The 24,742-nt window shown below is 44.1% G+C and overlaps 1 protein-coding gene across 2 annotated transcripts in view; it reads left to right on the top strand.

Moving 5' to 3' along the window:
* The window catches only part of ELAPOR2 (endosome-lysosome associated apoptosis and autophagy regulator family member 2), a 140,215-nt gene that overhangs the window by 42,153 nt on the left and 73,320 nt on the right, over positions 1–24,742 (top strand). For both annotated transcript variants that reach the window (XM_084617267.1, XM_084617266.1), the window contains exon 2: positions 21,091–21,211. In XM_084617267.1, the coding sequence (XP_084473393.1) occupies positions 21,091–21,211 (121 nt within the window). The remainder of the gene's footprint in view (positions 1–21,090; positions 21,212–24,742) is intronic.

Here is a 24,742-nt window from a genome sequence, read left to right as displayed (position 1 = left end):
AAATGTGCCGATTGCTACTGTATATGAATTTCTGTTGCAACAACCTTGTGTAGGTTGCAAAAAGCTCTATGCCACTCATCGAGGTGGTTTTATTATGTCAGCAAAGCAGGAGAGTTAAATCAGTGAGGGGAACATTGTTGTGTGTACATCTCCATGGTTTTGTTGACGAAACCTGATTTTTGTTGACAAAACTCTGTAGTGTAGACAAGGCCTAACTAAGAAAGGCAAAGACCCTATAGGAGGGGACATTACCCACAGTACCCACCGCCCCAATCCTTTCTACAGGGGGAGGTATGTGACGGGGTGTACTGGGCCCTTTGTGACCACCTGCAGGAGGCCTCACGGTCCTACCACACCCCCACCCTAGAAAAGGAGCAGTAAAGGTGGGTCCTCCTAGTTTGCCTAGATTGGCTGCAGCAAAGCAGCCAATCAGCACACAGCAGGTCCAGTTAAATGGCACTACAGGGCCTGAGCAGATCAGTTGCAGGCTGGGACCAGAGGAGTAAAAAAGGTGCTCCTTGCTGGCTGCTGGAGCTCAAGTGAGATCTTCAGCCCTGAGGGAAGGGTGAAGCAGAGGGGCTACGTGGGAAGTGGCCCAGGGAATAGCAGCAGCAGTTATTAAAGGAAGCAGCATGGGGCTGCTATTTGTAGGGTACCTGGGGTCAGGATGCAGAGTAATGGGTAAACCCAGGTCTCCCCATCAGCCACTGGCAGAGGCGCCAAAGCCCTGGAAGCAGTGAAGGAGTGACTCAGCTGGAGAGCTGGGGACATCAGTGGACCACTAAAGGACTCAGAGTCTCGGGTCAGAGGGCCCTGGGGGCACTGCTCTGTAATAGGGCCAGGACAGATTGGAAACTACCCCAGAGACAGGGCTAAAGACATTACTGAGAGCACAGCAACAGGCCCTGTTGGACCTTTTACCCCGGAAGGGAGTGGTTTGTTTGTGCATCCAGGCATATAGACTATGTGTGGCTTAGCCGGAGGGCTGAGTCCCCGAAGACCCACCTGACAAGGTTAACTGCCGATGGTGTGGGGAGGCACTGCAAGCAAAGAGGGTACAAGTCTGCACACATCTGATGGAGGTGCTGATGAGAGGTGAGTGGCCCATCACAATGAGGCCCAACAGGGTGGGCCCAGAAGAATATGAGCAAATGCTGCAACACCTAGTTTGTTGTGAAGTAGCCTCTGTGGAGTGAGTTGAAAGCAGGGAGTAGTAGCTATTTCTCTGGCTATGTGTGTAGCCTAGAAACCATCTGGATGATACAAGATGATCTGAACGTCCTTGAAAACTGGAGTAATAGCAATGGGATGAAATTTAATACTGCAGAGTGTGAGGTCATGCGCTTAGGGACTAACAACAATAATTTTGCTATAAGCTGGGGACTTATCAGTTGGAAGTGACAGAGGAGGAGAAACATGAGGATATATCGGTTGATCACAGGATGACTATGAGCCACCAATGTGATGTGACTGTGAAAAAGGCTAATGCAGTCTTAGGATGCATCAGGCAAGGTATTTCCAGTAGAGACAGGGAAATGTTAGTACCTTTATATAAGGCATTGCTGAGACCTCATGTGGAATACTGTGTGCAATTCTGGTCTCCCATGGTTAAGAAAGATGAATTAAAACTGGAACAGGTGTGGAGAAAGGCTACTAGGATGATGAGAGGAATGGAAAACCTACCTTGTGAGATGAGACTCAAAGAGCTTGGCTTGTTTAGCCTAATCAAAAGAATGCTGAAGGGAGTTATGATAGCTCTATATAAATACCTCAGAGGGATTAATACCAGGGAGGGAGAGGAGTTATTTAAGTTAAGCACCAATGTGGACACGAACAAATGGATATAAACTGGCCATCAACAAGTTTAGGCTTGAAATTAGATGAAAGTTTCTAACCATCAGAGGAGTGAAGTTCTGGAACAGCCTTCCAAGGGGAGCAGTGGCACAAAAACCTTAACTGGCTTCAAGACTGAGTTTGATAAGTTTATGGAAGGGATGAGGCTGCCTACAGTGGCTTAAAGCCAATATGCAGCTGCTAGCAGAAAATGTCTCCAACAGTAGGTGGTGGGACACTAGATGAGGAGGGCTCTGAGTTACTACAGAGAATTCTTTCCCAGGTGTCTCACTGGTGGGTCTTGCCCACATGCTCGGGGTCCAACTGATCACCATATTTGGGGTGGGGAAGGAATTTTCCCCGAGGTCAGATTGGCAGAGACCCTAGGGGTTTTCTGCCTTCCTCTGCAGCATGGGGCACAGGTCCCTTGCAGGTTTAAACTAGTGTAAATGGTGGATTCTTTGTAACAAAGTCTTTAAATCATGATTTGAGGACTTCAGTAACTCAGCCAGAGGTTATAGGCCTATTGCAGGAGTGGGTGGGTGAAGGTCTATGGCCTGCAATGTGCAGGAAGTCAGGGCAGATGATCATGATAGTCCCTTCTGACCTTTGAGTCTACGCATCTCTCTGAGCCTGGAGCAGGCTGTGTTCCTTTTCAGCTAATATGACTGTTCACCTTTCAATTGTCTTATCTTTCTTTAAAAAAACAAGAGGCTAGATCTTCAGCTGGTTAAATCAATGTAGTTCTGTTGAAGCTCCTAGAGCTTCTTCAGATTTCACCAGATGAGGAGGGTATGGGCCTACAAGTTAAATGCAAACAAAAAGTAGTAGATTTTGTGTGTGTAGATCAGTGGTTCTCAAACTTTTGTATTGGTGACCCCTCTCACACAGCAAGCCTATGAGGGTAACCCTCCCCTTATATATTAAAAACACTTTTTAGCACTAGTATAAATGCTGCAGGAGTTCGAGGGTGGAGGCTGACAGCTTGCAACCCCACATATAATAACCTCACAACCCCCCCTGAGGGGTCACAACCCGTGGTGAGCTGGAGCTGGTTCGCACCGGGTTTGCTACAACCAGTTGTTAAATTTAGAAGCCCTTTTAGAACCGGTTGTTCCGCGAGGGACAACCGGTTCTAAAAGGGCTTCTAAATTTAACAACCGGCCAAAAGTGGCGCCTTAGGCACCGACTCCATGGGTGCTCCCACCCCCGGCCCCAGCTCACCTCCGCTTCGCCTCGTCCCCTGAATGCGCCACCCTGCTCTGCTTCTCCACCCCCCGAGGCTTCCCGCGAATCAGCTGTTTGCATGGGAAGCCGGGGCGGGCTGAGAAGCAGGCGGAGGCGGAGGAGAGGTGAGGATGGCCTCGTGGGGTGAGGAGGGAGCCGGTTGTTAAGATTTTGGCAGCTCATCACTGGTCACAACCCCCCAGTTTGAGACCCCTGGTGTAGCTGCATGTATACGCATGCATACACATACAGCTGGGGATAATGGTGTATTTATTTCTACATTAATATTAGCTGTACATGGGTACCCTACATAAATGAAAAGAGTAAGTTACATAGCAACAGAGCATAATAGATGCGCCTGCTTGTTAAATGATGGGACAATTTTTGTTATTAAAAAGGCCAGTCAAGATCCTGACACTACAATGCACTCCCTCCCCTGCCCAACATCTTACAAATCGATGTAGTGTAAAACACAGGACGAAGAGGATCAATAACAGGTTGCAGTGCTCTTCATTACAGTGAATTAATTGATCGTGTCTAGCAGATGTTTTTCCTGACAGAAGCTGTATATATCCAACGTTTCTCTCTCTCGTTTCTGTCCCACTGTTATCATTGGGAATACAGCACACAGCCATAGTTCAGAACTCTGAGAAACCCTGTCTCTCACTTGAGAAATCCTGATAACTTGAGCAAAACACTTCAGTGGTGTTGCTCATGCTATTGGTGATGGACAGGGGTTAAGACATCTTCTCCCATGAGGCTCATGCTTTCCTTCCAGGTCAGTAGTTACTGTCCAATGGCTGTTTGGTGGCTTGTGTGAACTGGATTTGGTGTTGCCAGTTCAGCTTCCAGGTGGCTGGTATTCCATTATAAAACCAACATCACAACTAACTGGCATTAACTAGCACCATTGTTCAATCTCAGGCAGAAGAGGCAAAGGAGTGAATGGATGTGGAGAGTCAACTATCAACACCTACAGGTGGCTCTCTTCCCTGTCCATATGAGGACTGGTGGAGCAGTGTGGGGAGGCTTTTGCATTGCTGCTGGCTACGCTATGCCCAATTTAGACAGAGTTCGTTCTCCAGGGTGGTTGTTCCAACATTCTTCAGAAACAGTAAAGCCGCACTTCAAACTCAAAGGAAAGAGGAAAACTTTCAATAGAGACTTAAAGTTCATATTTTAAACTTATGCTCATAGAGATCTTTCCTGATATAGACCTCCGAAACGTATTGGCATTGAGGCTGTTTTAAAATTCCACACAAGGAAAACAGATGTTCTGAGCCTTTCATTGATTGATTCGCAGCTATACTGGCAATGTCTGAGACATTGTAGAGTTGTATTTAATTTATGCCCCTTTCTCTTTACGCATAAGGGTAGGCAATCTGGTGTTTGGCTACAACAGGGGATTAGGAGTCAGGACTCCAGGGTTCTATCCCTGACTTTTCTCATAATTTGACTTTAGGTAAATCACAGTGAATTTTTAAATTTTTCATTTTAGAGAATCAAACCATTTTTAAAAATCTCATAATCCTTCTCCAAATGGCATTTTTGTTTTCCATACACCTCTGCATTTTACAAAGGAGGGTGAGTATTGTTATTCTCATTTTACAGGTGGGGGGAGCAGGTGCAGAGAGGTCAAGTGATTTGCTCTGTCACCCAGCAGGCCAGTGGCAGAACTGAGAACCAAACCCAGGTCTCCTAAGTCCCAGTCAGCACTTGAGTCCTAAAACAGAAGTGCCAGAATGACAATCCAGTCCTTATGATAACTGTAAAGTAACCTTCACTTCAGGTATTGGAAGTACCAGAATGCCCTTCCGGCTCCTCAGAAATGTGCTGGAACAACATTCCGGAGCATTCCAGCGTGACTCGAGCCCTGCACTGCTCTGATGACTGCATTTCACTGCTGTGAGAAGACAGTCCACACCTAGAGCAACCTTCTGCAGCAGGTCATGATATGATAAGCATGTCTGCCTCAATTTCCCCCTTCAGGTAACCCAGTGAGCTCCACTTCAGGCTCTTGCTTAAACAATACCTTTCCTGGGGAACCAGTTCATCACCAAACATAGTGCGAATAGCGTATAGCAAAAGTCCCAAAGCAAAGTCCATATAACCTCCCACAATGCATGTAGTCCTTAAAACCCCACTCTTCCCAGCAGGAACCTCCTACAGCCTCCCTGCTGGGAGTATCCCCTCACTATACTCTGTCTTCCACCACACCTAGGCTCCTTGTCCATACCTCCCCATTCCTCTGCCAGGACTGCCACTTCTCCCAGTCAGAGTGCAACCTTGTTCTTCCCAGCAGGAACCCATACAACCTCATTGGTGGGAGACCGTTTTTACCAGGGGAGCATCCCTTACTCCCCCAGGTCCAGCTCTTTGGTGTTGAGAGGTCTGTGAGTAAGTCCCTCTGCTTTTCCCCTGCCTTCGGTCCTCTCTGGCCCTTGGCACCATCTCTCTGGCTTAGCCAGCCGGCAACTCCCTCAGCTGCTGCCCCTCCTGCCTTCAGCCCTCTCCAGCCCTGGCTGTCTGGACTGGGGAACTTAGCTGGTAAACCCCTGTTGTTGCTCTCATTGCCTTCAGCCTTTCCCCAGGAAACACCTTCTGGGACCTCTTTCAGTTGCCTGGTCTCGCAGTTCTCACCTACCCCTGGCTGACCCAGGGCAGCTTCTGTGCTCTCAGGCAACTCTGATTTACCATGTCTCCCTCCCTCTCAAATTCTCCCTGCTTCTTTTATAGCCCCCAGGTGCTGGCCCATCTTCTTAACTGGCCAGATGGGAGCACCTGTTCTGGCACAGGGGAGCTCAATCTACTTCATTTACTGGGGCCACTCACCCTGTGACAACTGCCTATGAAGTATAAAAGAGCCACAGTTCCTTCCCTGCTCGTGCTCCTACGTGGTTAATCTGTGCCACCCTTAACCACCAGTTTACAAGGCACAGATTACTTATCCCACCTTTATTCAAGGGGAGGCATATTTGACATGCAGCTTCTGCTCCACCCCCATGCCCAAGCTAAGATGTGGGGAAGCCATGCGGGGGTGGCCTAACTCCCCCATACTCCCTTGCATGCCATGTCAGGGCCAGGCATTTTAGAATCTAGGGATGGAAGTCACCATGCCTGCCTTTATTGTTATGCGTTTCGTGGCAGTTCCTTAGTATAAAGCAGGATAATGAAGCAGGATCAATGTCTCATCAAAGGCACAGTCTAATTGCAAGTTAAATAATTAACTCCCTAATTTTATTTTTATAGCCTGATTGGCATCAAGAAAGTGTCTTTTAGCTACAGATGTAAGTGGTTTCCTTGATAGGGACTAGAATTTCATTTGGGAATTCTGTTGCAGTAGTTTGCCAGCTATGGAGACCTGTGTCCTTAGAGAATGTCTTAGTCTCTCTTGTCATTAAGGCCACAAATCTCTGAGGCTGAACAAAGCTAAACACACCAGTATTCTTGTAAACCCAAATGTGTGGGTTCATGTCTCTTCCTGTTCCTTTTCTGGTCTGGAATGTGATCCCTAACCATGGCTGTGAGCAGAAAAAGGCCAGACTTATGGCACAGTCAGTGAGAAAACTAGGCTCCATAATAGTTCTTCAGCACCATAAAGCCGTTTTCATATTGTGCTCAGAGGGATCCCAGTAGAGGCCTGTAGCTCAGTGAATCCAGCCTTTGGGGCTCTGTGAAATAAATATTCCTCTTCCTCTTTTTCCTTTTCCTACTCCCTTACTTCCTACCTCTACCTCCAACTAAAAATCAGCCACGTACAATCCATGTAACTAACAAAGCTGTGCCAATTCTTCACCATACTCCTGCTGCAACCGCATTCCCTGCCTTTCATCTGTTTGTGTCTTCAAATTTAACCCCTTCGTTCAGGGTTTTTCCCTTGTCTATTTTGGTACCACGCCCAGCGCAATGGGGCGCCAGCCCTGATTAGGCCTTTGGGCACCACCATTTGTATTACTCTGACTACTAATAAGGGGGAAATCCCTGTGTCTACCAGCACTCCGTTAGGGGCCAATCCTGGACGGTGCTGAGAGATGCTGAGCATCTTCAACTCCCATTTTGGAAGTCCCATCTCTGAGAAGTGCTCAGCACCTTGCAGGACCAGGTCCTAAAGGAGAGCAGGGCCCATATGAAGAAATAACCCCTGCCTCAAGGCAGACAAAATCAGGTAGTAGTGGGAATTCCTGTACCACTCTGTTCCTATGCTGTTGCCACGCACTGAAATAATGCTGAAAATGCACGAAGGGTCACTCATCATGGACTCTCTCTCTCTCTCACACTCACATACACACGGCCCTAGTCTTCTCTCACCTTTGCATCTGTAAACTGGGAGTAAATCCATTAAAGTCCTTGGAGTTGCAGGGTTATAAAACTGGGGCAGGTGATCCCAGATTCAGGCCTCAGCCCAAATCTGTTGATTAGAAACTCATTGGACCCTTATAGGAAAGGCCCTATAGAATATAATAGGGGTGAAACCAATAAGTTTATGCAGAAATGTGAAGAAAGTCTCTAGAAATTACTCTGAAACACACACACACAATTTTAAATTCAAAATGTTAAGCTTTTAACAGGATTGTAACAGAATCACCCTACAGAATTCTATAATGGATATAATTCTCTATTCAATTTAATAGGATGGATTTAAAGAACGTGTAGAAAGTGTATCTCTTTCTTTAGGATTCTTAACCTACAAGGATGGCGACACCTACCCTCTGTTGTGTAAAATATATATATATGGTGTTGTGAGAACATGTACTGCTCTGTTATGGCCCATTCCACACTCCATAATAGTGGTATCTTTCCATTGACTTCAGTGGGCATTGGATCAGGCCCTAAATGATAGGGTCACTGCTTTACTGACCGTTACTTGTCTTCCCAGTTTTAATAATGCTAGTGCCACGTGTGGCTTGTCTGTAATGTTTTGTTGTAAAAGGAAAAACTTCTGGCTGAAGGACCCACTGTCTAACTTGAATTTTTTATACTGAAAATGGCCATTAAGAGAAAAACGAAATAAAATAAACCCAGTAGTCACTATTGGGCTGCTGCTGAAGAGAATTTGGCAGAGGCTGAAGGTGTCACTGTGACAAACAGCAGCATCTCTGCCAAAGCAAACTGTGTCTGATTATTTGGGATCTGGTCCCATATCCATTGAGTCAATGGAAAAATTCCACTGATTTCAATGGGTGTTGGAATTGGTGAAACATAAATGAAGACATTGTGCAGTGTGTACACACAATGCTTCATACCTGGCTCTGTGATGCCAAGTTATTTGAGGGTGATACTTCCTAACAAATAATGGCCAAGGGGCAGCAAAGGTTGTTTCTGATGGGGACATGGCTAGCATTCTCTACCAGGCATGCACCCTGAACCTAGTGATTAGGAATTCACTGGATAACACCGTTGTTATTTGCTGGGTGGGTGATCCATGCACATCGTTATCATTATATCCAAGTCATTAAATATCTGAGGATTATTATTATATATTATTATTAGGATAGCACCTAGGAACCCTAATCAAGATGCAGAGCCCCGTTGTGTTATGCACTGTACAGACATGTAACAAAGAAGACATTCCCTGCCCCAGAGAGCTCAGCTCACCATCTAAATGACTGTCAGGATGTAACAGGTGGACAAAATAGTCAAACGGGCCACGGGTGGGTTGGGAGGATGAGGTAATGGTAAAAAGTACAGAATTAAGCAGAAAAGCAGGAATCACAGCTTGTCATTTGTCTAACCAGTGGCAGACGGCAATGATCTGTACGCGGCATAGCAGAGGTAGATTTTTAAAGAGAGATGAAGAGGTAGCATTATGAAGGCTGGTTCAGTAATTAGGGCACCAGATTAGGACTTGGGAGACCAGTGTTCTGCTCCACACTACCCTGCTTCACTACAGACTTTCTTTATGACTTTGGGCAAGTCACTTAACCTCTCTGTGCCTTAATTTCTGATCTGTAAAATGGTGATAATAGCACTGCCCTTCCTCCCAGGGGTATTGTGAGGATAAACACGTTACAAGATTATAAGATGCGCAGATACTACAATGATTGGGGCTGTATAAGTACCTAAGAGAGAAGCTTTACAGATGGTTTGATGGTCTATGTCAGTGTCTTTCAACCTTTCCAGACTTCTGTACCCCTTTCAGGCATCTGATTTGTCTTGTGTAGCCCCAAATTTCACCTCACTTAAAAACCACTTGTTTACAAAATCAGACATAAAAATACAAAAGTGTCACATCACACTGCTTTTGAAAAATGGTTTGCTTTCTTGTTTTTACCATGTAATTATAAAATAAATAGATTGGAATATAAATATTGTACACATTTCAGTGTATAGTATATAGAGCAGTATAAAGAAGTAATTGTATGCAATTTTGGTTTGTATTGCTTCACTAGTGTTTTTTATGTAACCTATTGTAAAACTAGGCAAATATCTAGATGAGTTGATGTATCCTCTGGAAGACCTCTGCATACCCCCAAGGGGCTGTGTACCCCTGGTTGAGAACCACTGGTCTATATTGGCAACAAAGCCTATGGACTGGAGCCACTTCTCAAAGCTAGGGCAGTTTTTTGACCTAGTTTACATGAGAACTGGCTAATTATAGAGCTCTCTCCATGTTTTCTGGGTCAACATATTTCTTCCAATGTTTTCCTGTGAACCAGTTGTTTCTAAATACTGATAAAGACAATCTATCTGTGTCCTCCTGTCTACTTCTAGAGCAGCTCAAGGCCCCTTGGACTAAACATTTATTTATTTATTTAATCGGGGCTGTGAATACCAGGAAGATATCAAAGATGCTGCCTGACCCACTTGCAGTAAGGAGAAGTGGCTAACGAGGGGGAAAGATTATGACTGCATGAGCAATAGCTGTATCTGCTACTCAATCATGTAAATGCTAATGTATTTTATTGAATAGAAATCCTGAATCAGCAGAGTGCTTATGCACATTCTCATCTTCAAGTCAATGGTACTTAAGCATGTGCTTAATGTTAAATACATGCTAAAGGGCTCTACTGAACAGGATCTCAGTACTCCAGAAAGGGGATGGATGGGGCCGTGCCGTAGGCCTAGGCCAACGTTTTTAAACCTGCTTCTTAAGAATAGGCTCTACGTAAAAAGTGGGCCTGATTTTTTTTAGAAGTTTTGAGTCTGTACAGCTGCCATTGGCATTGCCTGGAATGCTGCGCTCATTTCGGGGCATAAAAGCCGTAAATAAACTGGAGCCAGCTCAGGGAAGCCCAGCAGAAGGGGACGGAGAGACTGACATAGGGGGAGAGACAGAAATAACCAAGGATGCAGCTCAGCCTTCAACTGAGTAGAACTTACTCATATAAGTAACCCCATTGACTTCAATGATTATATTTGTGTGCCCAAGAACTACTCCATGTGAAAAACATCTCCAGGATCAGGCCCTAAATCTGTATGTTGTGGCTGACTAGTGGCTAAGGGTGGACGTGCTGCTCATTCACAAACAGGGGAGAGTGTAAACACAAAGAGGGAGGAGGAAATATTTACTGCACAAGAGGCTATAATTAGGAGTAATGGGATGAAATTAAGGAAAGAAGGCTGGATCCTGAGAGGAACTGAGCATCTGCATCTCCCCTTCCAGGCCCTGAATAGCAGGAAAAACATATAAGACCTGTCAGAGCTTGTCCACATGGGGAGTTAGTCCACAGCAAGGCAGTGTGCAAATCTGCAGAGCGCCAGCCAGCCGCACGGTAACTGCCCGTATGCACCCTGCTGCCACGCACTAGAAGTCCCGTAGTTCGAAACGGGAGTACGGTATGTCAAAGTGTGCTACGGAACCTCTGCTGGGTCACATGGCCAGTTAGCGTATGGAGGGCTTGTGTGCTATAGAGTCACCCCAGCGTGCTGTGTGCTAGCTCTCCACGTAGACAAGCCCCAAGTAACAGGTGAAATAGTCTCCTGTTGGGAAATGTTGGAAGCCTCATCCCTGGATACATTAAAACTAGACTGCACAGAGCACTACACAGTACATTGCAGGGAACGATCCTGACCTGGCAGGCCAATGGTGGACTGGGGTGACCCAATGAATCTTTTTGCCTTCTCTGATTTCTGTGATCCTTTGGGATATCACATCCTTGTGCACAAAGGGGGTGAAAGTGTTTTCTCCCTTTCAGTCTGGAGGGATCACTAAAGTGTTTGACTAGGTCGAAATCTCCACTAATCCCTTCTGACTTTGTTCTTTCCTCAAAGAGGCTTTTTTAATGCACAGCTAATCCCTATTTCACATGTAAATATAGATAGCTCCTGGGTCTCTAAAGATTATGGATGCCCCTTTTGGCAAACTGTATCTTTTAATAGCACAGGGTGCACTTAATTGGATTAAGCTCAGCAAAAATATTTCTGAAACAGGTAACACAAATTCATGCACCCTGCAAAGGGAAGGAAGAAACCGCATTCTTGGGGTGAATTGTGTTACAATAACAGTGTGGCAGGTAAGATGGCAGCTTACTCTGGCTCCTTGCCCTATGTGGTCAGAAGGTAAGATGAGCAAAGCAGCCTGCTGAGAATAGAGAGTATAGAGGCTCTTTTCACTATAAATCCTTATAGATTTGGTAACATTTATGGCTTCTGGACTTGATTCACCCTGTATGTCTAGATCAAGGTTTCTCAACTTTGAGGGTCGTGTTCCCTAGTGGTGTAAAGGGGTCGTGACCTTCCACCCCTCCTGGCTAGATCCCAGCTGTATGGAAAGTGATTCTTGATTGGTCTCATTATGGAAAAGTTTGTGAACTGCTGATCTAGATATTTACCTGGCTTCTTTCAATGTAGCATATGAAGCTGTATCTTAGAGGGAATCCACCAATGAGGGGGGGCAGGGATTGTCCAACATATTAATAAATGATCTGGAAAAAGGGGTAAACACAGTGAGGTGGCAAAGATTGCAGATACAAAATTATTCAAGTTAGTTAAGTCCAAAGCAGACTGTGAAGAGCTACAAAGGGATCCCACAAAATTGGGTGAGTGGGCAGCAAAATGGCAGATGATATTCAATGTTGACAAATGTAAAGTAATGCACACTGGAAAATATAATCCTAACTATACATACAAAATGAAAGCATCTAAATTAGCTGTTAGCACTCAAGAAAGAGATCTTGGAGTCACTGTGGATAGGTTTCAGAGTAACAGCCGTGTTAGTCTGTATTCGCAAAAAGAAAAGGAGTGCTTGTGGCACCTTAGAGACTAACCAATTTATTTGAGCATGAGCTTTCGAGAGTGGTCACTTTGGATGAGCTATTACCAGCAGGATAGTGAGTTTGTGTGTGTGGTTTTTGGAGGGGGGTGAGGGGGTGAGAGAACCTGGATTTGTGCAGGAAATGGCCCATCTTGATTATCGTGCACATTGTGAAGAGAGTTGTCACTTTGAATGGGCTATTACCAGCAGGAGAGTGAGTTTGTGTGTGTGTGTGGGGGGGGGGGTGGAGGGTGAGAAAACCTGGATTTGTGCTGGAAATGGCCCAACTTGATGATCACTTTAGATAAGCTATTACCAGCAGGACAGTGGGGTGGGAGGAGGTATTGTTTCATGATCTCTGTGTGTATATAATGTCTGCTGCAGTTTCCACGGTATGCATCCGATGAAGTGAGCTGTAGCTCACGAAAGCTCATGCTCAAATAAATTGGTTAGTCTCTAAGGTGCCACAAGTACTCCTTTTCTTTTTATACACACAAAAGCATAAAAAAATACCTCCCCCCACCCCACTCTCCTGCTGGTAATAGCTTATCTAAAGTGATCACTCTCCTTACAATGTGTATGATAATCAAGGTGGGCCATTTCCAGCACAAATCCAGGGTTTAACAAGAACGTCTGGGGGTGGGGGGTAGGAAAAAACAAGGGGAAATAGTGCTGAGCACCCACCAATTTTTCTTTGTGGGTGCTCCAGCCTATGGGTGCTCGGTCGGGAGCACCCACGGAGTCAGCGCCTATGACACAAATGATTAGGGGTATGGAACAGCTTCCATATGAGGAGAGATTAAAAAGACTGGGAGTGTTCAGTTTGGAAAAGGGACGACTGGAGGAGGATATGAGAGAGGTCTACAAGATTATGACTGGTGCGGAGAAAGTGAATAGGGAAGTGTTATTTACCCCTTCTCATAACCCACAAATCAGGGGTCACCGAATGAAACTAATAGGCAGCAGATTTAAAAGAAACATAAGGAAGTACTTCTTCGCACAACAGATGGTCAACCTGTAGCACTTGCTGCCAGGGGATGCTGTGAAGGCCAAAAGTATAACTGGGTTCAGGAAATGAATTAGAGAAGTTCATGAAGGATAGGTCTGTCAGTGCCTATTACCAAGATGGTCAGGGATGTAACTCCATGCTCCAGGTGTCCGTAAACCTCTGGCTGCCAGAAGTTGGGACTGGACAACAGGGGATGGGTCACTCAATAACTTGCCCTGTTCTGTTCATTCCCTCTGAGGCATCTGGCACCGGCCGCTATCAGAATACATGACACTGGGCTAGTTGGACCATTGGGCTGACCCAACATGGCCATTCTTATGATCTGATATTCTCACCACTGCCCTCCCTGGGGGTTCCACCAAGCCAGCCACTTGTAGACACAAGATCACAGGAGCCCATTTGACAGACTGTACAGGGGGCATGCTGAATCAGTGCACCCTCTGAGTCTGCTGGCCAAGCCCTGCTCCCTGGACAAAGCACTTGTCGGGTGGCACTATCTAGCTGTGGGCCTCCCAATGCAGCAGGGATTATGGTTGCCTTGTGCCACATTGACTAGCTGTGACGGGGTAGTCTGCCTTTTAAGGGCAGTACTTCCTACTGGTCAGTCCTCCCCCATCATATGGTGTGGCCTTTTAAGAGACTAGGGTGGTCTGATACACAAAGCCTGAGGAGATATGGGCAGAGAGTAAAGGGGTCCCAGGAAGAAGTAGCATTTAGAAGGAATCTTGTTACTATATCTTTAGGACTTGGAGAATTGCAGAGAGTGTAGGGGTAGGTCTCCTTCTTACCCAGCCAATAAGGAATGAGGTGGGAGAAGGGCCTAACATAAATGCTGGCTCCCTCCTTCACAGCAGGGCAGATGCCTGGAGCTGCTGCAGGAAGTAAGAAGGCTCCTGCAGGGTCCTGAGTTAGCAGGGAGAAGACAGCAGCAGGACTGCTATAGGGGAGGGTCTGCATGCTGAACCCCCCCTTGCCTTAGAGTGGAAGGACTGATTGGGAAAAGGGCCAGCTGGGGGAGAAGCTGCTTGAGGCTCTACATCTAGCCCAAATTACAACTGCTGCCCCAAGGAGGAGAGCGAGGAGGCTCCTGTCTTAAGGAACGGGACAGAGGGATTGTCTGACTTACAACCCAGCCCTTGGAGAAGTGGTGGAATCTCGTGGACAGAGGAGGAAACTGACTAGGACTCTTACATGGGCACAGAGCAGCTAAATAAGTGTTACTCTCTCCAGAATGAGTGAATAAACCAGACCTGCAAGGAGAGGTTGAACTAATCTGGTTTGGATAATTGTCTGAAAAGACCCAAGGGGCGCTGAGTGCAGTGTGCCTGCAGGGCCATGACAGGCCACAAGGGGGCATGCTGGAGAGGCACGCCCCATAATGCTATCCTCCATGCCGACATTCCTCCACCAGGGTGTGCAACAGCAGATGCCGGAGCTGACTCTCAGCGAACTGAGCCTCCTGTTTTAATTCTTTGCTCTTCCTCTCTCCAGAGTAAGTTTCAGGACATCACACTATTAAAACTCAGCGTTTTTAAAGAGGGTGCATCATGGACCGGAGTATTTTATCCAGTGTGGACGCTGAGCTCTAGATTTCAGAACAAAGCCTGAGGTACAGATTGCGCCACAAGGCTCTGTTCTCTGCTGCTCTGAGATGCTCCCACGCGCATCCACAGGGCAGCGTTTTATGCCCCATTAGTGCTCTGCGCTAGTACCACTGTTGTCGCAGATTGTGCACAAGGGTTTCTTTTTGCCAGTACATAGTGTCCATCAAAGAAGGCGTGTGCTTGCCAGAGAGATTCTTATAACATCCTTAAATATGTTGCCGTATAATATACAGATATGACTTAACTAACCCTCCGTTGAGAACAAGGTAAAATTCAGTGTAGAGTGAAATAAATGAAGAGGGTGGAGTGAATAAGCCTACTTTTTTGGCTGCACTGCCCCAATTGCTATTAATCTGTCATTGAAATTTAATGTTGCGGACCTTATGCATTGGTGCTTTTCCAAGAAACCAACCAGAATCAGTCTTCCATTTAGAATTTTTTTTTCCGTAACCCTACAGTGGGTTTTCAGTAGATACTGGGAGATATTTTCATATTGAAACACAATCTTAATACCTGAAATTCAAGCCAAATGTGCCACCCGTAAAAAGACGGGATGGAAATGATAGCTGACCTGCAGGAGGGACCGGTTCAGCTCCTGGAGGTAAATCCCAGAAAAGTAACAAGGTGTCAGTCTGTGGTGTAAAAGAGAAATAGGCACATTGCCAAATATAAAGACTATAAATGTGAGACGCTTTAAAAGCAAACATAGCTGAATGTGAGATGCCGTAATATCTAGCTATAAACTGCACAGGAAGGACAGATGAGGTCAGGGAGGTGGGGGACTAGGTCTAAAAGATTCCATAGGCTCTAGTGCAATAGCACTTTTGGACAGAGCGGATCCCTGTTGCACACACACATGCAGAGCCCTGATAGAGCTCCCTGTCTGGCTCCCACTGTGGACTTTAAACCTCTTGAGCCTGTGCTATCCCTGGCTAGGGCTGTAGGCTCACTCTCTGGGTGCAGATCCTCTGTTTAGCACCCTCACCTGGGAGCTCGGAACCCCCAGTTTGCCTGCCTAGCTCCTGGGATTAGTGCTGATCCCTCAGACTTCCCCATAGATTTAGGACATCCTGTCCCAGAACTATAGGCATGTGGATACTCTGGGTTTACAGTTTGCCTCCTCAGGGGCACATGATTGGAAAGGCAACAGACAGGCAGACTTGGCACAGGATTCTAAAACAACGTTGCTCTTTAATTAATAGCATAGAAGTATATACACGTAGACAAAATAATAAACCCACCTGTATGCATTTCCCTGCTTCAACATCCTCATCACTCTGGATAGTTCTTTTGGATTGGGCTGAGCCCTCTGGGCTGCCCAGAATCCTTCCCTTGTGGCGCATGGTTTCTCTTGTATATGATACAAATCCAGTCATAAGAATACAACTATACTCTAATACAGGGGTTCCCAAACTTGCTTCACGGCTTGTCAAGGGTAAGCCACTGGTTTACCTGAGCGTCCGTAGGTATGGCCACTCGCAGCTCCCAGTGGTCGCGGTTCTCCGTCCCTGACCAATGGGAGCTGCGGGAAGCGGCACGGGCCGGGCTACCGCTTCCCACAGCTCCCATTGGCCAGTGAGCTGCGAGTGGCCGTACCTGAGGACGTTCAGGTAAACACAGCCTCTCGCGGCCCGCCAGGGGCTTACCCTGAACAAGCCGCAAACAAAATTTGGGAACCCCTGCTCTAATAGAATCATAGAAGGGACCTTGAGAGATCATCTAGTCCTGTCCCCTGCACTTTTATCAGGGTACATTTAAGAGTGCACAGTACTGAGGGACATCAAAGAGGCAAACTCCTCCTTAAAACTCTTTTGCCGTGAAGCCTACAAAAAACTTTGCAGTTTGCAGGTGATGCAAGAATTGGGGGAGTGATAAATAATGAAGAGGACAGGTCACTGATTCAGAGCAATTAGGATTGCTTGGTAAACTGGGTGCAAAAGCAAACAATTGTTTTAATATGGCTAAATGTAAAAATATATATCTAGCAACCAAGAATGTAGGCCATACTTACATGATGGGGGACTCTATCCTGGGAAGCAGTGCCTCAGAAAAAGATATAGGGGTCATGGTGGATAATCAGCTGAACATGAGCTCCCAATGTGATGCTTTGGCCAAAAGAGCTAATGTAGTACTGGCATGCATAAACAGAGGAATCTCAGGTTATTTTATCTCTATATTTGGCACTGGTGTGACCACTACTGGAATACTGTGTCCACTTCTAGTACCCACAATTCAGGAAGGTTGGTGAAATATTGGAGAGGGTTCAGAGAAGAGCCAAGAGAATGATTAAAGGATTAGAAAACCTACCTTACAGTGGTAGACTGAAGGAACTCAATCTATTTATCTTAACCAAGAGAATCTTAAGGGGTGACTTATTACAGTCTGTAAGTATCTACACAAGGAGCAAATCATTAATAATGGGCTCTTCAATCTAGCAGAGAAAGGCATATGGCTGGAAGTTGAAGCTAGACACATTCAGTCTGGAAATAGGGCATACATTTTAAAAGGTGAGAGTAATTAACTATTGGAACAATTTACCAAGGGTCATTGTGGATTCTCCATCACTGACAATTTTCAAATCAAGTTTGGATGTTTTTGTTTTTTTTTACGAGATCTGCTCAAGGAATTATTTTGGGGCAGTTCTCTGGCCTGTGTTATACAGAAGGTCAGACTAGATAATCACAGTCCTCCCTTCTGGCCTTGTAATCTGTCATCTTGGCAATGGTTAGTCTGCTTGTGTATAGAGATCATAGCCTGTCATGCTGACCAATTTGTCTCATTGTTTCTTTGTACTCCCATGTTGTCTGTCTCCATTTGTTGTCTCTTGTCTCATACTTATTAGATTTTAAGCTCTTTGGGCAGGGTCTGTCCTTTATTCTGTGTTTATACAGCACCTAGCTCAGCAGGGCCCTAGTTCATGACTGGGTTCCTACATGCTATGACTATACAAATAATAAATAATAAGTGAATCCATTAAAACAGTAATAATGGGTGAGTTCTATTATCTACCTATGTCATGTCAAGAACGAGTTTTAAAAAGATATTTCTCAACACCTTTATTGTTTGCTTCTTGGAAAAGCTAGTTCTAGAGCACACAAGAGGAGCGATGTAGGAGACTACAGGGCTGCCCAGGTGTTCCTGGGGGCAGAATTGTATGTGCAGATTTTGTATTACAGGTGATTAATGTATGAGCCAGAAAGAACTCAGATTAATTTTTAAATACAATAATGGGTTGTCTTTCACTTGAAAACTGATAAATTCTGTGATAGATGCTTTAGCGAGAGGATGCTTTAGGAAACTAGTTAAGTTTTCGTAAAAAGAAAAGGAGTACTTGTGGCACCTTAGAGACTAACCAATTTATTTGAGCATAAGCTTTCGTGAGCTACAGCTCACTTCACGAAAGCTTATGCTCAAATAAATTGGTTAGTCTCTAAGGTGCCACAAGTACTCCTTTTCTTTTTGCGAATACAGACTAACACGGCTGTTACTCTGAAACCTGTAGTTAAGTTTTATATCCCTACAGGTGACCTTTGTAAGTCCTCCACCAGTCTGGCTCTCCACACATGTGGTGGGGCAGGTCAGGGTGAGGGAAATGCCTTGGCTCCACCTGTCCTAGAAAGCTTTTGCAGAAAAGTTAATGAGGCATCTGGCCCTGTCCCCTTCCACAGGGGTCTCTGCAGGACGGGCAGGGGCTAGCCCATTGATCTCAGGCAACCAGTGACTTTCCACCTGCCTTCAGAATGAGCACTGAAAATCACCTTTCTATGATTTTTAATTCATTTTCTCTACTCGAGAAATTATTTTTGCCACTGCCTAAAGGTGGGCTAACATTGAGACAATGTGACTAAATTATACTAGGAGAAATGTTACAAGACCAACATGTGTTGGCTGCCACCAAACCTGCTCTGTATAATTTTGCTGATCTGATCTGAAGCAAAAAATGAGATCTGAGGATGTGAGACACAATTATCGGGTTGAAATGTCCTCTTCCATTTCTTATTCCAGTCTCAGATATCTAATTCAGACTGTAAATGAATTTTCCATGCATGATATAAGCCATGAGATGGTTTCAATCCATTACCTTTAAGTTATTTATATATTTGGCTTGCTCTACAGGAAGATTTCAATAAGGAGGTGAGGAAGCACTGGCCTATTTTCTTGAAAATAATATGAGAAGGGGAGAAGTGGACATTGAATATATTCCATAGTCTTGAAATTGCAACAAACTGATGTCTCTTGCAGCTCAGGAGATAATAGTGTCTTATTCTCCATTATTATATCATTTAGAAGACAAATATTTTCCTGAAACTATAGTTTCTAATGCATTGTTGATATTTTGTTTAAAACCTCAAGTTGAGTCACAAAGATATTTATTCTAAAGCAAATCAAACTGTTACTTTCAGCTTTGTGTAAAATACTAAAAACTTTAATAACGTTAAATAGAATGGGATTATTGTCCAAAGATTTCAGGAGATTCCCAGTAACAGTAGCAGAGATATTAAACCTCAGTGCTGCTTGTTTTTCTGTAAGTAACCGGGAAGGAAAGTTGCAACTCTTTTCTTTGTGAAACAATTGTGCATCTGGGCACTGAGCTGATCTACATCTGTGCCAGCACGGATCTCCATCCTTAGAGGTCTTTAAGGCCCGCTTGACAAAGCCTTGGCTGGGATGATTTAGTTGGTATTGGTCCTGCTTTGAGCAGGGGATTGGACTAGATGACCTCCTGAGGTCTCTTCTATCCCTAATATTCTATGATTCTATGCCCTGGGAATCTGGGAGCCACAACAAGCCACTTGATCCCTTCCCTTTTCTCCTTCACCAAGTGGAAAATCGGTGCAGTGGAAAATCATGGAAAGCAGTGGTTCAGGATTACCCACAATGCCCTGCCAGTGTGCCTGGAGGAATCACCTTTAGGGCAGCCTGGACTAGTGTGGGTGGTGTGGGCTGGAATTCGTGGAAGCTGAGTGCCATTCCTCCTGCAAGTACCTTTTCTATGCCGTCATTAATCTGATTCCCTGTCACTGATCATAGTCCACAAGATGACAGGTTTCAGAGTAACAGCCGTGTTAGTCTCTATTCGCAAAAAGAAAAGGAGTACTTGTGACACCTTAGAGACTAACCAATTTATTTGAGCATAAGCTTTCGTGAGCTACAGCTCATTTCATTGGATGCATACTGTGGAAACTGCAGAAGACATTATATACATAGAGACCATGAAACAATAGAGTGGGGTGGGAGGAGGTATTGTTTCATCGTCTCTGTGTGTATAATGTCTTCTGCAGTTTCCACAGTATGCATCCGATGAAGTGTGCTGTAGCTCACGAAACCTTATGCTCAAATAAATTGGTTAGTCTCTAAGGTGCCACAAGTACTCCTAGTCCACAAGATGTGAGTTAAAATGAAATAACCACTAAAAATAAACCTGTCACTTACATGGGTCTACAAGATGTGCCCACACCAAAACAGAGTGATCCTGTGATCTTGTTACTGTGACCCTGATCTTTCCTGACCCTATTGTTTTATTCATTGGGGAAGGGTTTCAAAGGGCTCAGGGGTCAGATTTTCAATTGCTCAGCACCCACGACTGAGGCCTGATTTTCATAAGAGTTCGGCTCTCATTTAGTCACCTATGTAAGGGCCAGATTTCCAAAAGTGCTCCGTAGCCAACTGCTCACATTTTGATACTGCTGGTCAGATTACCAAATAAGCTCAGCAGCGAATGGCCACTTATTTGGGTTCCTAGGCAGGAAATGAGCACTTTTGGAAATCTGGCCCGTAGGGTCATGCCTCAATTAGAATGTAAAGGGAAGATTTTCAAAAATACCTAAAGGATTGAGGAGCATAAGTCACCGACTTTCACTGGGGCTCGTCCTCTTATATCCTTTGTGTGCTTTGCAAATCTCCTTCTAAGTTGTTTGGGGAAAGGAAAGTGGGTGGGATTTTCAATGACTCGGGAGCACAATTTCAATGGGACCTGTGCTTCTGAGTCTCTTATGTGCTTTTGAAAATCCGACCCCAGTATCCTTCTGTTTGCTCCGTACACTGCCTAGCACACTTGTGCATGCAATATGGAAAATAAATGAGAACAGTGTGATGGGAATTATGCATGATATGTTGTAGATTATAACAGAAATGACAAAATACTGGATTCTTGATTAACGATCCTGGTTAAGTGGAGGAGCAAATGTTATGATGAAACTGAGACTCTTTGTAATTATTTGCAGACAGATTACCACTATGAATACACAGAATGTGACAGCAGTGGATCCAGGTGGAGGGTGGCTGTCCCAAATCCGTCAGCGGAGTGCTCTGGATTACCTGACCCCATGAAAGGAAAAGAATGCAGTACGTTTGCACTTTTCATTTTACAGATCTTTATTAGTAATGTTACTGCATTAGCATAAACTATTGGCACTGGTTAATTATCAGTTAGAGACGCAATGTGGGCTATTGGATAGTGCACTGGACTGGGATTCAAGAGATGGGTGTTGTTTCTAGCAGGGTGGATTTGATTTAAAACACTAGTCAGGAAGACTCGATTTAGTCATGGTTTTCCACATAAAAGTGCATTCTTGTTGGTTGTTATAACCTTAATACATATTCTTCACAACTCAGAGATAGATGTAGGTTTCATTTTTAGAAGGTACACACTATACATTTTTAAAGTGATTTATTTTGAAAAATTTTCTGATTTAGTTTTACAGCTAATGAATGATTGTTTGTTTGGTTATTTCATTTACCAAAGGTAATTGAAGCAGATATTTATGAAGTCACTGGGAGGTGGACTATCTCCAATTCAACAGGTTAATCATTAATATTTGGAGGATTTTCTTGCCATGCTGTATTAGGAGGAGAACGTCACCAGACATTTAAATTGTTTTATTTAACTAAAACAGCAACGTTAAGTATTCTGGATTTTTTTCTTCAACAGCAAACCTATAATAATTTAACAAAACAAGCATATGTCCCTTGCTTCTCACATTTATCTCCAGACTTCTCCTTATTCAGATTTATTCTGTCCCCAACAATCTTCTATTCATTGAATTTTTTGAAACTTTGCACTTTTAGAGAGAGGTGAGGGATTGATTCTGTGTACACAAATTTGTAGAGGGACAATAGCGTTGAGGTCTGTTATTTCTCACCTCTATATATTATTTATTTATTTTAAAATATTTTTGCTGTTAACAAGCATGTTACCTCTGGAGACACAAATCCACAGTTTGAGAACTGCAAAACTAAGCATCTCTGATGGTATCTTCTAGACTGAGCACTGAGTCCCATTGGGTAGATAGAAAGATTAACCTAAATAATCTATACAGAAGCCCCTGGAACCCCATAAGATTGGGTCCCTAATCCATGAACTATTGGAGCTCATTTACAAAACTTTTCTTAAACATTACATGAATATATTGTCTCATAATATAGAATTAAAATTTAAAATCCCTATTCCATGATGAGATATCTTTGAGTTATAATGTATCTTAATTAAAACTATCTTTAGATAAGTTTTTTTCCTCAAAAAGCATTTTATCAAAAAAATCCAATATAAAGAAAAAAAATCCAATTTTTTAAATTATTTTTTAAAAATCATTGATTTTTATCCACCCTGATTTCTAGCTCTCCCACTGACCTCATATGTTACCTTGAATAAGTCATTTCCCCCTCTCACTGCTTTTGTTTCCCTTCCCATCCTGTCTTGTTTATTTAAACTGTAGGACAGGGACTGTCTTTTACTATGTGTAACCCACAGGTGAGTAAGTGGTACACGTTCCCCTCTGTGCTGATCTAGAGATTATATGAGTCTGTCACAGCACCACTTAGGCAACCACAGCTCTGTAGCTCATGCTTCTGTGCAGGCTCCTGTTTAATATATTTAGGACTCTTCTCCACTGGATTATCTCCCTTCTGGAGCATTGCTGCTAAGATCACACAGTAACTCAACCAGGTTGGGAACCAGCTGGATATGCCACTTGTTTTCCCCTATATTCCATTACTGAGTACTTCAATCAGTCTCAGCTTTATAGGATCTCAGGATGCCGCTCCGTTCAGTGAGAACAGCTGGTATCGTCCAGTTTTTGTGTTCATTTGCTTTTCTCTGTGGTAGGTCTCCTGTTTTAACTTTGATAAACTTCTGACTGAATTCTGATGGTTAAAGACTTCTTAGATTTGGCACCTCTCAGACTTGCATCCTGTAAGGATAAGGATAGTTAAATTCTGGAATAGTTTTCCAAGGGAGGTTGTGGAATCCCTATCCTGGAAGTTTTAAAGAACAGGTTAGACAAACACCTGTCAGGGAAGGTCTATATTTACTTGGTCCTGCCTGAGTGCAGGGGACTGGACTAGATGACCTCTCGAGGTCCCTTCCAGTCCTACATTTCTATGAGTCTGTAAACAGAATTTCAACACATCTAGAAAAATAATCAATGGCTTTTAGATAGGTATGACCCCTCTCTTCACACCGGTCTAGTGCTATTCTTTCCCAAGGCCTGTCCAAAAAATACTGTAAGTAGGAGAAACTCATGCTTTGTCTTTCTGGACATTCTACAAAGTTAGTGTAACCTACATAGAGGGGAGCTAAGTCAAAATGCTTACCAATTCTGTGCTACAGAACTCCTCTGACTTAAAGTATTTGCAGAGACCTGGAATTCATATCTTCGTGAGAAACTACAGCTGGATTTTCTATAAGAACCTTTTAAATACTAAAAGTGGAAATTATAATGGTGTTCACTTCGTTTTTCTTCTTAGGAATCCAGTACCAGTCTTTATCATAGATAAACTGTTACAGCACAGCAGTTACAATGCAGCCTAGCTAAATTAACATCACTAACTAGCGTTTTTTTAATGTTCCTTTAAAATGAAGAATATAACACAGGGCCTAAGCCCTATTTTTATATATATATATATTTTTTTTTTAAATCTCACAAAAATGTGCAGATATTGGGACTTCTGATAACCAGAGATCTTCTGCTATCACATAGGCTCACTCATTTACAACAAGATAAATCATTTAGTTGTATCACATAACCAACTGTTTTAGCATCCACGATATTGAGCACAAACACAACTTTGAATAAGAAAAAACTGACCATTACTATAGCTATTAGGCTGGCATGGTGTCTTTGATTCAATGATGTAATATAACTCACAAAGACATCTGGTCTCCAGTCTGCGATTCCTCCTTTACGGTGTTTTCTCAATCCCAATGAGTTTTGTAAAATTACAGGAAACTGTATTGAGATCCAGCCTACGGATTCAGTCTGGTTATCCATGGCAGCCCTATCTTCTCTCTGCAGGGCAGGGCTGGATCTGACTGGTGCTCAAATGGCTGACAGTTTTGTACCCCTGAATTGAACTCGCTACTGATTGGCAAGGAGCTTCCAGCTTCTAACTAAGGGGGCATGTGTGTACATTCAGGAACGTCTGCCCTTAATAAACACACAGCTTCAAAACAACTATTGAACACGGTTAATCACTTCCTGCACCCTGCTAGTGTGCTGAAATAGCAACTACTTATTTGCGGCCACTCAAGGCTCCATACTGCCACCTTGTCTGGGAATGTTTCCATATCAACTCAGAGCAAGTAGAAGCAGCGGCTGTAATTACTGCCATGATGTTTTTGGCTCAACAACAGAAAACAGAATGAAACGGGGGTAACATTAGCGTGATTCCACCTGGCATTTTAGCTCCTGCCCTCTGCTGGGCCAGCACACTGACATTTAGGCTCCTTCCTGCCATTTTGTGGAGTCCCTTGCATATCCCTTTGACTGTGTCATACTGCAAGGGCCATAGGACAAGCTTCAGAGGCAAAGTTTAGTAAAGTCCCCGGTCGCAGCTAGCATCCAAAGGCCACTTACAATGAGCTGGGTTTTTTCTTTT

This window comes from Lepidochelys olivacea, assembly GCF_965140295.1.
Source record: "Lepidochelys olivacea isolate rLepOli2 genome assembly, chromosome: 1".
Lineage (NCBI taxonomy): Eukaryota > Metazoa > Chordata > Testudines > Cheloniidae > Lepidochelys > Lepidochelys olivacea.
This window is presented reverse-complemented; position numbering and strand designations above follow the sequence as displayed.